This window comes from Chrysochloris asiatica, unplaced genomic scaffold (genome assembly GCF_000296735.1).
Source record: "Chrysochloris asiatica unplaced genomic scaffold, ChrAsi1.0 scaffold00121, whole genome shotgun sequence".
Taxonomy (NCBI): domain Eukaryota; kingdom Metazoa; phylum Chordata; class Mammalia; order Afrosoricida; family Chrysochloridae; genus Chrysochloris; species Chrysochloris asiatica.
Genome location: NW_006408639.1, coordinates 2830263 through 2847908, shown reverse-complemented (window position 1 = coordinate 2847908; position 17646 = coordinate 2830263). Strand labels below are relative to the sequence as shown.

Here is a 17646-nt window from a genome sequence, read left to right as displayed (position 1 = left end):
ACAGTGTGGTAATAGCTGAAGAAATTTACCTATATCGAGGTAAAGGGTAACCATTAGCAGCACAGTTCAGGATGATTTCAGATTTGGATGAATCCAAAGGGAAAATGACATCTTGTGGTTCCTGAATAAAAACAGGACGGCTCAAGAGAACATCACCTGTGAAAAGAAAAGAACAGGACAACATGCATTTTAAAAAATATATTTTAAAACAGAAGTAAAAGAATGACATAAAAAATCATTTTTCTCAATCATGTGACAGTGTATAAAAAGATACTGTATCACTCCAAATAAATGAGTTCATATGACTTATACAAGGATACAATGTATTCTTCTACATTGTTGCTGTTGTTCAGTGCTGTTAAGTAAGTAATGACCCCTAGTAATCCTGTATAGATAGGGTTTCTGAGGAGCAGATGGTGAGTTTGAACCACCGACCTTGCAGCCCAGCACACTGGCCCACAGCACTATACCAGGACTCCATGGACTTCTGCATAGCCACAATAAAACCACAAACTTAAAGAAATTAATATTAATCCAATTGTTGTATGCCGTGGAGCGTTCCAACTCATAGCGACCCTGTATAGGGTCTCTGAGGCTGTAAATCATTATGGGAGCAGAAAGCCTCATCTTTCTCCACAGAGAAACTGATAGTTTTGAACTGGTGACCTTGAGGTTAGCAGCCTGACTCATAACCAGTATGCTGGCAGAGCTCTTTTAGCATCTAACTCTCTGATCTCATTTGTCCTAGATGCTAAGTCTTTATAGGGAAAGGATCCATTTGAAAATCAGAGTGGTATTTAATTGTTATGTCTTTTTATTCCATTTCTATTTGAAAAATTTCACCAGTCTTTCCTTAATTTTCCTGACTTTGACCTCTTTGAAGATTGTTATTGTTAGTGTTAAGTGCCATTGAGTGAGTTCCAACACATAGGGAAACTGTGTAGGGTTTCCAAGGATTTGAACTGTCAGTCTTGCAGTTATCAGCTCAGTACTTATCTGACAGGTCCCATGTATATGCATAGATTTATATATGTATGAGGAACAAGGGGATACTGTAGTATAAGCGCTGTACAGCCAACTCCAAGGTTGGCAGTTTGAACCTATCAGCCGCTTGCCAGAAAGATGAGGCTTTCTGTTTCTGCAAAGATGTACATCCTCCGGATCTGTATATGAGGTTGCTCTGAGTTGGAAGTGACTCCATGGAAATTAACAACAGCAACAACATATATATATACAGTTGCTGTTATGAAGTGCTGTGGAGTTGGTTCCAACCCACAAAGATCCTGTATAGGGTTTCCAAGGAGCAGGGGTGAATCTGAACTGCCAACCTTGTGGTCCAATGCTTTATCCCAGTGTCACACATTTAACGTCTAGCGTGGCACTGCATGAACTGCAGCGGACTGAGAACCACAAGGTCAGCAGTTCAAATGCATTAGCTGCTCCTCAGAAACCCTATAGAGTTCTGCTATGAGTCAGAACAGAATGGGTGGCACATAACAATAACAACAATTCTGACAAGAATCTTTACAGGTAAACCAATAAACAACATTATGGTAAATGAAGAAGAAATACAAGTTCTCAGTGACTTCATTCTACTTAAGTTAACAACCAATGTCCATAGAAGCAGTACAGAAGACATCAATTAATGTGCTTCTATGGGGGAATCTTCTGCAGAAGAACCCTGTGAAGTTTAAAGAGAAAAAATGTAACTTTGAGTACCAAGATGTGCCCCAAATTAGTTTAGAATAAATATAATCAGAATGCCTTTTAGAAGTGAGGATAGTGACATTGTGACTTACTCATAGTGTCCACACATCATCAGAAAAGACCAATCTACAGAAATGAGCATTGTGTTTGGTAATGTGGTGGGTCAGCAAAAAAGAGGGAAATCTTCCATGAGGTGTACTGACACTTTACATAGCCTTAGCAATGGACTACAACATAAGGAAGATCATGTAGATGGAGCAGGATGTGAAAGTGTTTCATTGTGTTATACATAAGTCTGCCACGAGTTAGAGATGACATGGCAGCAATGAATAACAACAACATAAACTAACAAATCATCTACACATAGCTTCTCAAACAAAATGAAAGAAAAATATGAAAACATTCTGAAACAAGAAAAGAAAGAACCATGCCAAGCAAAAGATAGACAAAATACTCAGTCTAGAAGAAAGCATTATTTCAAAATTCCTAGGAAATTTCTTTAAAATGTTTCATGCTCTAGATTAAGAACATAAGCTTTGAACCATTAAAATAGCTCAATGACATGACAAAACAAACACAAACAAACCAAAATAAACACACACACACAAACAAAAAACATTGCAATAAGAAAAATTGGGAGGTTGCAAACTTAAGGATACAAACTGCAACCATCAATAGTATCAGTAAGGAAATAATCATTGAGAATAGGCATGGATATCCCCTGAAAGTGAAATTATTCATGTAAAGAGAAGATTGAATGTAATTAGTGCAGTTGAAAAAGACACAGATTATAAAGCAATTGGAAAAAAACTTAATAAATAAAAACTATAGAGATGACTCAACATAATTATCTTTGATATCCCTGAGGTAGAAAATCAAGCAAATGTTATCAGAAGACATTACCAGGAAAAATTCATGTAAATTTGTTAAGCAGTTAAAACAAGGAAGAGAAGTGGCCAAAGATCAAACACAAGGAACTCCAGATATGCTTCAACCAATCAGAAAGCCCAAATAGGAAGAAGTTTGGGAAAGGAACTTTCACAAGATGGAGCTGATACAAAGACGGACCAGAATTGACTGAGAGTGACTCAGGAGATAATCAGAAAATAAATGTAGTAAAACTCAGCACTGTGGTCAACTCATAAATACAATTGTAACAAAGTGAATTATGGGGGGAAATCATATAAGACCCAGGAAGGAGAAGTCAATTATGGGTCCCCAAATATGACTGATCATGGTAGAGATCAACAGATATATGCAAAGACCCTGTATATGCCCCTACAAAAAAACTACACAAAGTAAAACCAAGAGCACATTGGGGACTCTTCTCAAACATGAGGTAGCAGCCAGCTCTCACTTTTGGGAGAGCATCTATGGTTTAATAAATGTCCTTGCTTGTTCAAAACTCTGCCTCATTAGCTTCTCTCATAAGCACATTGTGTCCAGGCCCTATGCATTCCTCAGAGGAATAGTGGGATCAGATTAGCACACCTTATCCACATGGTAACACACTGAAAGGATACACTACATTCTTGGTCTATCAGTCTGTCCTACTGTGGTAGCTTACATGTTGATGTGATACTAGAAACTATGCCACCAATATATTAAATACCAGCAGAGTCACCCACAGTGGACAGGTTTTAGCTGAGCTTCCAGACTAAGACAGACTAGGAAGAAGGAGAGGCAGATTTTTTTCTGAATGTTTAGCCAAGGAAAACCTTAAAAATAGGAGTAAAACACTGTCGAAGTGCCCGAAGATGAGCCCTTCAGGTTGGAAGGCATTCAAAATACAACTGGGAAAGTGCTGCCTCCAAAAAGTTGAGCTGACCATAATGACATGTATCAAATAAAAGTTTTCAGAACCTTCATTTGCTGGTGGATACAGCTCAAAATGAGGAGAAATTGATGGAAACAACCATTAGTAATTACAACATAGAATGTAAAAAAGTATGAATCCAGGAAATTGGAATTCAACAAAAATGAAATGGAACAAATTGATGTGGACTGGTATTGGCCATTTTAAATTGGACATTCTAATGGTTTACTGTGCTAAGAGTAACAAATTGACGAGGAATGACATCACATTCATCATCAATTAAGAACATTTTGAGATCTGTCCTTAAGTGCAATGCTGTATATAACTGAATAATATCCATATGCCTATAAGGAAGGTTGGTTAATACAATCTTTATTCAAATTTATGCTCCAGCCACTAATGCCAATGATGATTAAATTGAAGATTTCTACCAACTTCTTTAGTCAGAAATTGATCAAACATGCAATCAAGATGTACTGATAATTTTTGGTGATCCAATGCAAAGGTTGGAGACAAAGAAGAAAGAGCAGTAGCTAGAAAATATGGTCTTGGTGATAGGAATGATGCTACAGATCACATGATCAAATTTTGCAGGACCAGTGACTTACTAAAATGCAAGTACCTTTTTTAAGGAACATTAAAGATGACTATACACATGGAACTCATCAAACAGAATACACAGAAATAAAACTAACTATATCTGTAGAAAGGAGCTCTGGTAGCGTGGTGGTTACGAATCGGGCTGTGAACCTTAAGGTCAGCAGTTCGAAACTACCAGCTGTTCCACGGGAGAAAGATGAGGCTTTCTGCTCCAGTAAAGATTTACAGCCTCAGAAACCCTGTACAGGGTCGCTATGAGTTGGAACTGACTCCACGGCACATAGCAACAACAACAACAACGTATCTGTAGAAAGAGACCATGGAAAAGCTCCATGTAACCATCCAAAACAAGGTCAAGAACAAACTGTGGAACACACCATTAATTGCTCATGTGTAAGTTCAGGCTGAAGAAACAACCAATTGTTTGACTTCTTGGTAAATGTTAAGATTTTTTTTCATACTATAATCAAATGACTAAATAATAGATTCTATTCTTGCTTTTTGTATACTGTCAGAAGGCAAGGACATTGTTTTTATGTATAAAAACAGCTGAAGGTATGTGACAATGTGGTATCACAAACAAAAATCAAAATGCTTTTTCAAGGACTCTTGTTTTAAGAAGGCACTAACTGATAGGAAGTGTTTTAGTTTTCCGAGTTCCTGTAACAGTAAATGTTTAAATAATTGTATTGAAAGTATAAAATCTCCTCTGATTACAAGGCTACTCTGTTAAAACTGCCATAGTGGGTAGCAAGCAAGAACTTTGCAAAAGATCAACATTCTGAGTTTTGAATAACAATTAAAATCATTCCACTCAGTGTTACTGAAAATGTTTGTAGGATTTTGTCCTGCCTTTTTTTCTCACTTATATCAAATTCTTATTTTTTAAAATCCTATGATCTTTTATATTTGATCAAATCTACTGGTTTCTTGTCATTTTGGTTTCCCTCTCAGTTGAGAACTTTTTATTATATCTAAGCAGTCACATTTTGGTATTTCTGAACAGCTCATGTACCTCTTCATGGAAAATTAGCTCTTGATCCATAGGAGTGGGCACTTAAGGTCAAGTTTGATTTACTTTTCCTCATTTCTTTGTCCATGGCTGACTGGACCAAAGGTAAATATTTTCTTGCTAGACTGCTAAGTTTCTTTCTCCTGGGAATTTAGAAATAATATGTTGGTCACTGCTGGTTGCTTGAATACAGTTGAGGCTCTTTGGGAAATTTAAAGCATCCTTCTCCATAAAACTGATGAAGAGGTAGTTGATGCAGAGTGAGAGAGATAACACAAGACTGCAAGAGAAAGACAGGCAAAAGCCTGAATGATGGGAAGAAAGAATAGTTGAGAAAAAGGATGGCAATAATTCTTGGTCTTTTCAATCCTTGGTTCCAGTTTTCACTGAGATTTTTCTCTAGTGTCTGCAGTCACCAACTATAGTATGTCTATTTCTTACAACTGATAAAATCTTGAGAAAGAAAGATTGAAGCACACCACAGAAGAGTACTGTTTTACTCCTTTTCTTCTCTACAGAACTTCCAAAGTGCAGACAACCTGGACAAACATCTTCTGTAGGGAAGCCATTGAGGGGCAAAGTCAATCACTTCAGAAAGAGCATATGTAGAAATACACAGTATTAAAAGTCAGGGTTTGGGTCTGGAAAAATTTCAGATTTAGCAGACAGATAAGACTAGAGAGCTCTAAGCTTGTTACAATCCTTCCCCTCCTAATATATTGTTGTTGTTTTGAAGTGCTGACGAGTCGGTTCTGACCCTAGGTTCTGACTCAGGTTCCAATGTGCACCTGGTAAGCTTGAACCACCAAGCTTGTAGTTCAAATGGCTTTGCAGTCTGGCATATGAAGCTACAGTGCCACACCAGAACTCCCAGGATATGCCCCACACAGTCTCCTGGCAGAGCGCTGGTACGGTGCTACGGGTTAATGTGCTGGGCCACAGGTCGGTTTGAACCATAAGGTCAGTGTTTCAAGTTCACCAGCCTCTCGGTAACACAATACAGGGTCTCTATGATTCGACTGCACTTAACAACAACAACAACATTTTCTTGGCACTCGGGCAATATCTGCTTATGCACAAGTTCCATTTCTGACATCATTTGCCAAGTTTTCAAAAACAAAACAAAGCAAAACATAAAATAATGTAAGAGGCTTGCTTGATTTTACAGAAGAGAAAATTAAACTCGTGATTGGCTTTAGGTGTGTAACCAGTGAAATTCCTAAAACCTTAATTATCAATAATCCTTTATTCAACCATACTCAAGAGATTTTGAGAGGAAGACTCCAAAAGTCACTTGAAAATAATCATACTTGATACTTGTTTTGAACTAGAAACAACTACTTGAGAAGGCAATTCATAATTGTAATGCTTTTTTGAGATAACAGAATAAATTGGTTTATTCTGATCTTAGTTCCTCAAGCAAAAATCATTAAAATAATAATGACGTAATTATGGTGTAAGTTTGGAGCCTGTAGTATTTTAGCCCAATCAAGCAACTATGTAGAACTACTGGTCTGTGGGTTCAGAATTAAACATGCGTAGAAAGTATATAACATGAAAAGTATCACACAAATCATAAAATAGTAAATCATGAAAAAAACTGTAAAACAGTGCTCATTGCCATTTCTTTGGCATTCTGTTGATCTCTTTAGGTTAAAGCCAAATCAAAATGCATTCTGCATCATGTCTTATACAGCTACTGTCCACACACATGGATACAATTCAATATAAGTAAACTGAACCTCTGAACGTGTGCACTGGCTCATTTATGCACTGACAAGACAAATATAAACATACAGATTTCACTCAAGGAGCTCACAGTCAAATAAGAGCAAATCTGGAACAAAGCAAATGCCAGAATAAAGTTAAACTTGTAAATAAACTATCTTTCTTGATCCTTGTAAGAATTCAGTGAGACAGATTCTCCTAAAAGCCCCATCTTGAAGTTTAAGAAACTGAAGTTTAGAGAACTTAAGTACGCCTCAAGATCAAAGACACAAAGAGTACTGGCACCACATTTTAAATTCAGGCAATCTGATTCCAGTCCTTAGGTTCTCAGTCACTGTGACATATTCAAAAACTGAAATGGACATGAAGACAATGAACTAATTGCAATATTATGTGATATGCATCATGCCAAATGTAGAAATATAATTTGATGGGAACCCAGTGGAGGAAGCAATTAATTCAACATGATGTTAAGTGCCGTCGAGTCGATTCTGACCCATAGCGACCCTGTATAGGGTTTCCAAGGAGAAGCTGGTGAGCTTGAATCACTGATCATGCAGTTCAAACGGCTTTGCAGTCGGGTGCATTAACCCACCAAGCCACACCAGGACTCCAACATGTAAGTTGTTGAAAGAGTCCAAAAGAGACAATATCTGAGCTATGTGTAAAAGTAAGAGCTGGATTTTTTTTTCCTGTGAAAGAGAGGATATAGTAGGAGAATTCTAAGAATAATAATATAGTGTGAAGAAACATGGAAATATCTCTGTCATTCAAAAATTTTAAGTGATATGGAAGTTAGGTGAGTAATGAAATGTAAGGGTGGAATAGTGGATTTCAAAGATATTTAAAGGACTTTATGGCATACAGGGTCGCTATGGGTCGGAACCGACTCGACGGCAATTAACAACAACAACAACAACATGGCAGAATAGGACTCATTGGGGCAGGGGCGGGGGGAGATACAGGGAAAGAAATCAGAGAGTAGAGAGATTATTTAGCAAACATTTGAGCACACTGATAAAATTGGGTCACTGACTGTAAGAATGAAGAAAATGAGAAAGATGTAAAAACTATCTTGAGGTATTCAGAAGCAGCACCAACAGAATCTTGTAATTGTAATTGATTACACATGATGAAAAAAAGCATTAACGATCACTCTGAGCTATGTATTATGGATGAATACAAGTATCTAAATGTGTGTTAAAGTACTAATTGCTAATGGAGGAAGATAAAGGAGAGCGCTGAGGTACAGGGGAAATGAGAACGTACATACAGGCCTAGCTTGGAGATGTTACATGTTTGGTTTTAGACCACCTTAGTAAAGATTTACACCCTCGGAAACCCTGTACAGGGTCGCTATGGGTCGGACCCGACTCAACGGCACTTAACAACAACAACAACAATGAAGCATATCACAATAAGCTACATCACATGAATTTTTGGTCTCCCAGTAAATACAAATGTTATCTTTGCATCATACTAAGTCTATTAAATGTGTTACAGTGTTAGGAAAAAGTTTGAAATACTGTGGGAAACACCAGAATGTGCTATAGAAACATTAAGTGACCACACACTGTAGGAAAACTGGGACTGGAAGCTGGCTCATTGCAGGGTTGCCACAGATCTTTAATTTGTTCAAAGCACAGTATCTGTGAGGCATGATAAAGTTAAGTGCAATAAAATGAGGTATGTCTATGCTGTGTTGTGAAGTGTCATTGAGTAGCTTCTGACTTGTACTGACATGTGTAGTTATTTTTTATTCATTTATGACAAGAAGGATTTTTAGGTGCTCGAGTAGTGGTTACGAAATGGCCTGCTAACCTTAAAGTCAGCAGTTTGAAACTACCAGCTGTTCCATGGGAAAAAGGTGAGGCATTCTGCTCCCATAAACATTTACAGCTTCTTAAGCCCTACACAGGGTTGCTAGGAGTCAGAACCAACTCCATGGCAAAGCACCAGAAATACAACCGTGAGCCAAAGTGATGAAACCACTTCTTTAATATTTATATCCTAAATATGAAATGCATAAAATAAATGAAAAATAAACACATGTCATAAGAGATAGTTACAAATTCTGTGGAGAAAATAAATCATGCTGGGAATTCTGGGGTTGAAGTCAAGTGCTGTTTATGAAAGCTAGTTGTGATGGTTTCATTTTCTGTGTTAAATTGGCTAGGTTTGGGTGCCCAACTGTTTTTGTCAAACACTAGTCTAGACTTTACTGTGAAGATATTTTTGTTGACTTTAAGTAAGGGATATTAGTCTTAATAATTTGGGTGGGCCTTAAGATAAAGCAGGTTTACCACAGAAGAAACAATTCTGCTCCAAAGCATAACAGAAAAACCATGCCTGAGTTTACAGCCTGTCCTCCGGATTATCCTCTGGGTTTTGTGACCCTATCAGACACAGTCCCAGTGTAGCACTGTAGGATAAGAACAGGATTGCAAGGTCGCTTTGAACCAAAAGGTCAGTGGTTCACCTTTGCCAGCAGTGCCTCAGAAACCCTATACAGGTTTACTATGTGTTGGAAGCTACTCAACGGCACTAAACAACACACCAGATAGAGTCACAAATTTTGGTGATATTGCAGATTACACGTTGCCCTATTAACCACAAAGAGGGCCCCTTGAAACCCACCAGCCATTCAACAGGAAAAAGATGAAACTGCAAGATTTAGCCTCAGAAACCTTGTATAGGGTCTGTATGAGTCCCAGAGTACTTCATGGCAGGGGTTTATAGAGCAGAGTATAAATACCCCATAACAACAACAACAACAACAACAACAGGGTTTCTAAGGCAGCAACATTTATAGGGTGACTTAGAGCAGTGCTGCTAATGAAAAGATTGAAGGTTCAAACTCATTACCTGCTCCTCAGGAGGAAGATGTGGCTGGCTGTTTCTGCGAAGATTTATAGTCTCAGAAACTCTATAGAGAAATTCTGAAAAATCACTGGTGGGTTGAAACGAGGGCTTTGAACTAGTTCATTTCAGTTTGACATCCTGCAGAGAACATACACTTCCAACCTAGATACGCTGAATCAGAATCTACATTTTAACAAGATCCCCAGGTGATTTATATATATAGTTCACTGATTGCACCTGGGAGGCACTTAACAACAAAAAGGTTGGATTTCCAAGGAGTGGTTGGTGGGTTTGAATTGCTCACCTTGTGGTTAGCAGTTCAGTGCTTATCCTACAGTGCTACACCAGAACTCCAAATATAGGCAGGCCTTTATCTCTCAATCTGCCTTGGTTGATAATAAAAATGTTCACAAAACCAAAATGACTCTGAATCCTAATCTACTGTTTTACCCGGCTGTTGGTGTTTTCAATTATTGCTCTGTAAACTGTGGCAATCTTAACTGCATTTTTAGGATTAATGACTGTGTTCTTGAAGTTCAGTGTGAGTATTATGGATATGGAAACAGAATAATAGTACCCCAAAGATGGTTAGCATTTGAAACTCACTAGTCACTCCTCTGCAACCCTTGATAGGGTCACTGTGAGTCAGAACTGACTCAATGCATTTAACAATAAACAACAACAGGTGGATAGGCTTCAGCAGAGGTTCCAGATTAAGATAGATGAGGAACAGAAAGAGGCAGATTATTTCTGGATGTTTAGTCACAGGAAACTATATGGCTAGCATTGGAAAAGTATTGTCAGATAGAGTACCAGAAGAGCAGCTCCTCAAGTTGGAAGACACTCAAAAAATGACTGAAGAAGTGCTCTCTCCTCAAAGTTGTAGGTGTTGTTGTTAAGTGCCATCAAGTTGGCACTTAACCCCTGTAAAGGGTTTCTAAGGACCAGCTGGTGGGTTTGAACTGCTGACCTTGTAATTTGCAGTCCAGGGCCGATCCACAGTGAGTGATAATGATGTGAGTGGGAAAAAAGCTTTCAGGACCTTCATTTGCTGATGGGATACAACTCAAAACGAGGATAAACAGTTACAAACATCAATCAGAACATGGAATGTACGAAGTATGAGTCTAGGAAAATTAGAAGCTATCAAAAATGATAAGGCATGAAGATTGATATCCTGGCATTGTTGTTGTTGTTGTTGTTAGGGGCTGTTGAGTAGGTTCCAACCCATAGTGACGCTGTATAGTGTTTCTGAGGAGAAACTGGTGAGCTTGAACCACCATCCTTGCAGTTCAAAGGGCTTTGCAGTCTGGTGCATTAACCCACAGTACCACACCAGAACTCCTGGCATTAGTGAGCTGAAATTGACTTGTTTGGGCCATTCTAAATCCCACATTCATATGGTTTACTGTGTTAGGAATAGCAAATTCAAGAGGAATGTCATTGCATTCATTGTTAAAACGGACATGTGGTGATGTATCTTGAAGTACAATGCAATCTATGATAAGGTAATATACATATTTCTACAAAGAACACCAAGAAGTCCTGGTAGCATAATGGGTCACGAGTTGGACCCATGTGGCTTTCTGCTTCTATAAACATTTACAGCCTCAGAAACCCTATGGATCAGAAATGACTGGACCACACACAACTACCACTACTTTCACAAGGAAGACCAATTAATACCACTATTATTCAAACTTACTCATGAACCACTAAAGCCAGTGATGAGGAATAAGAGCAATTCGACCAACTTCTTTAGTCTGAAATTGATCAACCATACAATCAGGATGTCTTGATAATTACTGGTGATTGAATGGGAAAGTTAGAAACAGAGAAGAAGGATCAGTATTTTGAAAACATGGCCTTGATCACAGAAATGATGTTGGAGATCAAATGATAAAATTTTGCAAGACCAAAGACTTATTCATTGCAAATATCTTTTTAAAACAATATAAAAGCTGACTATACACTCAGACCTCACCAGATGGAACACACAGGAATCAAACTGACTACATCTGTAGGAAGAGGCAGTGGAAATACTGTATCATCAGCCAAAATAAAGCCAGTGGGTGACTATGGAACAGACCATCAATTACTCATCTGCAAGTTCAGGCATATGACAAAGAATCAATGATTCTGAAAGAAGAAGTCCAAACTACACTGAAGGCATTAGTGAAAAACAGGTCTCTAGGAATTGACAGAACACAAAATTAAATCTTTCAACAAACAAAGGAAGCACAAGAGCACTTACCTGTGCCAAGAAATTTGGATGGCAGCTACCTGGTCAACCGATTGGAAGAGATTCATATTTGTGCCTATTTCAAAGAGAGGTGTCCCAATGGAATGTGGAAATCACAGAACAATGTCATTAATATTACCTGAAAGTAAAATTTTGCTGAAGATAGTTCTAAAATGCTCTAGCAATACATTTATAAGGAACTGACAGAAACGAATGCCAGATTCAGATGAAAATGTGGAACTAGGGAAATCATTGCAGGCATTGATGGATCTTGACTGAAAGCAGAGACTACCAGGAAGATGCTTGTTTGTGATTTATTGACTATGAAAAGACTGTGTGGATCATGACAAACTATGGATAAAATTGCAAAGGAATGAGTATTCCAGAATATGTAATAGTGTTCATGAGGAACCTGTATATACAGTAAAAACAGTGAAACAGGACAAAATCAAATGACTACATTCTGATGCATAAAAAGTATCAAAAGAAGATGGAAGGAATACAGTGACTCTTCAAAAAATAAATGGTTGATGTTTACCCATTTCATGAGGTAGCATAAGAACAAGAACCAATGGTACTGAAGGAAGAAGTCCAAGCAGTACTGAAGTCATTGTTGAAAATCAGGGGTCCAGGAACTGACATAATATATACTGAAGAAGATCAACAAACTGATGTACCACTGGAAGCACTCACTCATGTATGGCAAGAAATTTGAAGACAGCTTACCTGACCAACCCACTGGAAAAGATCCTTATTTGTGTCCATTCCAAAGTGAGGTGGACAAACAGATTGCTGTTATTGAACAATATCATTAATATCACACGCGAGTACAATTTTGATGAAGATAATTCAAAAATGCCTTCAACAGTACATTGACATGGAATTGACAGAATCTAAACCAGTTTTAGAAGAGGACATGGAATGACGTCAGAAGGATCTTGGCTGAAAGTAGAGAATATCAGAAAGATGTCTAATTGTGCTTTACTGACTATGCAAACATCTTTCTACTGTGTGGACCATGACAAGCTGTGGATAATGGGTAATTTAAAACTCTTAATTGTTCTCTTGAGGAACCTGTACGTGGACCAAGAGGCAGTTGTCATAACATGACAAGGAGACACTGAATGATATAAAATCAGAATAGTTGTATGCCAGGGTTGTATACTTTCACCATACTTATTAAATCTGTATGCTGGGTTATATGAAGAAGAATGTAGCATTACTATTGGAAGAGGACTCTTGTTAATAACCTGTGAAATGCAGATGATACAACATACCTTGCAGAAAGTGGGAGGACTTAAAATACTTACTGATGAAGATAAATGACCATAACCATCAGTATGAATTGCACCTCGATGTAAATAAAGCAAAGATTCTCACAAATGGACCAATAAATACCCTCATGATAAAAAGAGAAAAGATTGAAATTGGCCAAGATTTTGTTTTTCTTAGATCCACAATCAACATTCATTAAAGCAGCAATCAAGAAATCTGCTGAACAAGACCTCTTTGAAATGTTCAAGAGAGTCTCACAAAGTAGACATATTTCTATTCATCAGCTAATACTATGAGTATTTATATATATATGTGTTTTGAACATTTAATAGTGAGCTATACTGTATAGGGCTTGAGACCATTACAGAAACATAACCAAATAGTGAGCAAAGAAGTCAGTTTGAGGACTAAAGTTCACCTGAAACAAGCCACGGTGTTTTCAATTGCCTCATCACTTATGCAAGTTGGACCATGAAGAACAAAGACTGAAGAAGAACCAAAGCATTTGCAGTACAGTGTTTGAGAAGAATATTCAAAGCACCATGGAGCCAGAAGAACAAACAAATACGTTTTGAAAAAAGTACAACCAAAACGCTCCTTAGAAGCCAGGATGGTGAACATTTGTCTCTCATACTTTGGATGTGTTATTAGCAATGACCAGTCCTGGAGAAGGACACTATGCTTGGCAAAATGGAGAGTCAATGAAAAAGGTGACGGCACCTAAGGAAATGGATTCACACAATTGCAGCAGCAATGACCCTAAGAGGTGGCAATAATTGTTAGGATGGTGCAGTATCCAGCAGCACATAGGGTTCACTATGAGTCTGAGATAACTTGACAGCACCTAACATTGGTGGGAAGCAACTACACGTAATTTAAAAACAGCAATAATTGGGGCAGAATCTATTGACTACGAAGAAGACAGAGAACAAAGAGGGAAGGTTGATTAGAATCTACAGCAAACCTAGAGAAACTGTTTGTATGTGTGAGTTTCAGTTCTGATTACATATATTTTTAGGATGAAAGAGCCATATATGCCTTTTTGCAGACTGATGTTAAGGTGCAGTCTAAAAGGGGAACTTATATTCTCTCTTTTGAACTTCTAGATCTTTGACCCTATTAATTCCTCAATTTTGGAGCATTTCAACATTAACCTTTGGGAAATAACAGCATGCAGTCAAGTACACAAAACATCTAAAAGCACTTTCTTAAAATGTCCCAGAGTAAGATGTTAAAAAAGTTCACAAAACCTGTCATTATCATTATGATATTATAGTGGCCCATCGACTTCTTTCTAGGATAAGATTGTATCTTCCTGAAATAGTATTGATTCCAATAACAAACCCAAGAATAACATTTGAAGAAACAACTAAATAACTGAGAGAAATAGGTTCTAAAAATCTATGAAGAGCAAGCTAAGAGTTACGTCTCAGATATACATTATTTGATGATAATGAACATGATTATGGTAATATCATGTCAAAAGGAAATGTGCAGATCTATCAATCCTGTTTCATGCTTGCTGTCAACATAAATCTGCTAATGGAATCAGTGGGCTTGGGGTTAAATGTCACCCTAGTGGCCTCCTTTGGAAAACTGAAACCATATCTCATTCTCATGTATGTCATTTATGCCTTCTTGCCTTTTCAGGTTACATTTTATCTCAAATTCCAATCACGTCCTTTTATTGCCCTATATGCCATGCAAAAATGCCACCTAATCTGTCAAAAAAGATTTGCCCTTTGTGAATGTGGGCTGATTAAGTTTTATCAGCTCATATCTCTCTGGATGTTTGGTAACCTCATTCCTTATTGCTGTCTCAGGAATCATGCCTACAGGTAAGGGCCGGCCGACCTGTTCATTTATAATTTCCTGGCTCTTCCTCTGCCCTTTTCAGGCTGGGGATACAATATTTTTATTTTTGTTTTGCCTCTGTCTCTGTGTAACTGTGAAATATCACTGCTACTGTTGTCTTCATTTTGGCTTGAAACTTTCAAAAGTTAGTTATTTGGAAATAGATTTATATTTTTCCGATCCATCACAACAAAGGTTTCTGATAAATTTAAAACATTGATAATAAACCCTCTCATCTATTTCCTATACTTGGTAAGGTAAACTTTCCTATTAAGAAATGGATCTTACAGAATTAGAGTGGAGGAATAATTTTATTCTCTTTATTTCTCTTTGGCCACATCAGTTTAAATTTCATAAACATCATAATTACACAAGACTGAATTCATAAATGAAATACGAAAGTTAAACAGCTTTCCCCTGATTCATTTTGCTATACTGTCTTCCTCCCAATATAAAGATTAAATGGCAAGAAAAGTTTAAGAAAATTACAAACATAACAGAGTTCAATTTTTTTTTCCCGAGTCAAAATCAACAATTTCTTTAGTTAGTTAGTTTGCTTGTATGAGCAGGGAAGTTGTTTGATTTTCAGTGTGAGAGAAGCTTTGGACAAGGGAACACCAAATGGTTTAAAATTAGGAGAGGTGTAGACCAAGGTTATATTTTTTCATCATACTTATTAAATCCATATGCTAAGCAAGGAATTCAAGAGGCTAGATTATATAAAAGAAACATGTCACCAGGGTTGGATAAAGACTCATTAACAATCTGTGATACGCAGATGTTACAACCTTGCTAGATAAGTTAAAGGGACTTAAATATCTACTGATAAAGATCAAAGAACACAGCATTTGGTATGGGTTGCACCTCAACGTAAAGAAACCAAAAATCCTCACCATGGACCAATAAATAAGATCAAGATACACGGAGAACAGATTGAATTTGTTGAAGACTTCATTTTGCTGGGATTGATCAACACTTGTCGCAGCAGCAGTCCAAAAATCAAATAACGTATTAGGAAATATGCTAGACAAGATCTCTTTAAACAGATCAAGCACAAAGATGTCAGTTTGAGAATGAAGGTGTACCTTATTCATGCCATGGTATTTTCAATAATCCTATATGTATGTAAAAGTTGGGCAGTGACTTAAAATACTGTAGAAAAATTGATGCATTTGAGTTTATGGGTTGGAGGAGAATATTACAAATACCATGGACTACTCCTTAGAAATCCCAGATGACTGGACACCATTCATACTTTGGACATATTGTCAGCAGGGACCAGTCCCTGGAGACTGACATTATGCTTGATAAAGTGAAGTATCAGCAAAAAAGAAGGAAACCACCCCCAAGAGATGTATTGGAACAATGGGAGCAGCAATGGGCTGAAGCATAGCAATGACTGTGAAGCTGGTGCAGAAGAAAGCATTGTTTAGTTCTGTTGTACAAAAGGTTTCTGTGAGTCAGCACCAACTGGACTGCCCCTAACAACAACACACATAATGACAGATATAGATATAAAAATAATGTTTCCACAGCCCCTCAGAGATTAAGATCTTTTGTGACTAATCTTTTGGTTGAGACATTCTGGGGAAAACAAGAAAACAAGCTTCAAGTACTCCATAGATTGGCATTCACTACATACTCAGCTTCCCAATGTCTCTTGGACTCCCGACCTAAGCTCAAGTACGATAATTAGACTATACCGCTGAAGAAACCCAGTGTAAATAGCAAAAGCTCTCTATCTGCCTTGCTGCCTTGCACCATTATTTTCTGAAGAACTTGTAAAAATAAGCGGATTCCTTTTTTCCCCAACTATTTATTATGAATTGCATGAAAGTTTACAAAGCAGATCAGTTATCAATGTGATAATTCACAGACATTTTATTTCATCGCATGGAGTGCAACCTCCCAAATGTAACATTACTTATCCCCCTTGTACTTTTCAATGTGAATTACTGGGAATAATGCATTGCTTTTTTGAATGAATCATGGAGGATGTGGTAGTTGCCTTGAATAATCTTAACCACCACTATTAGCACATATTATACCGAAGACACTTATGGAATACACTAAGTTATTCAATCCAATTTATTTCTATGAGTACCCTAAGGTTCAGGCATTATTTTATTTGATAGATGAGAAAACTGAGGCCCTGAGTGGCTGAAGCTTGCCTAAACTTACACAGCTGGTTAAGATGGTAAATGCTCTATTTCAACATGAGGGTATCTGCTTCACAGAAGTGCACATTTCTGTGTTTCTTCACATTATGAATGCATGTGTGTCTGTACATTACCAAATACAGTAGTGTGGCACTGCAGGATAAGTACTGAACTGCTAAACACAAGATTGGTGGTTAACAATCACCAGCTGCTCCAAATAACTATGAGTTAGAACTGACTAGATGACACTTAACAACAAATACATTTCTTTTTATTTTATTTTGTGAGTTCCTAAGCTTTCATTAAATGCATATAAATGACTCTCAGATAAAATGCTCACTTACTTTTAGCCTCTCACAATAGTTTGACTTTAACAATTTAAACAATGGTA

General features: G+C 37.4%; 1 protein-coding gene across 3 annotated transcripts in view; it reads right to left on the bottom strand.

The window, feature by feature from the left end:
* The window catches only part of CNTN6 (contactin 6), a 606070-nt gene that overhangs the window by 337953 nt on the left and 250471 nt on the right, over positions 1–17646 (bottom strand). For all 3 annotated transcript variants that reach the window (XM_006868658.1, XM_006868659.1, XM_006868660.1), the window contains one exon: positions 30–156. In XM_006868658.1, the coding sequence (XP_006868720.1) occupies positions 30–156 (127 nt within the window). The remainder of the gene's footprint in view (positions 1–29; positions 157–17646) is intronic.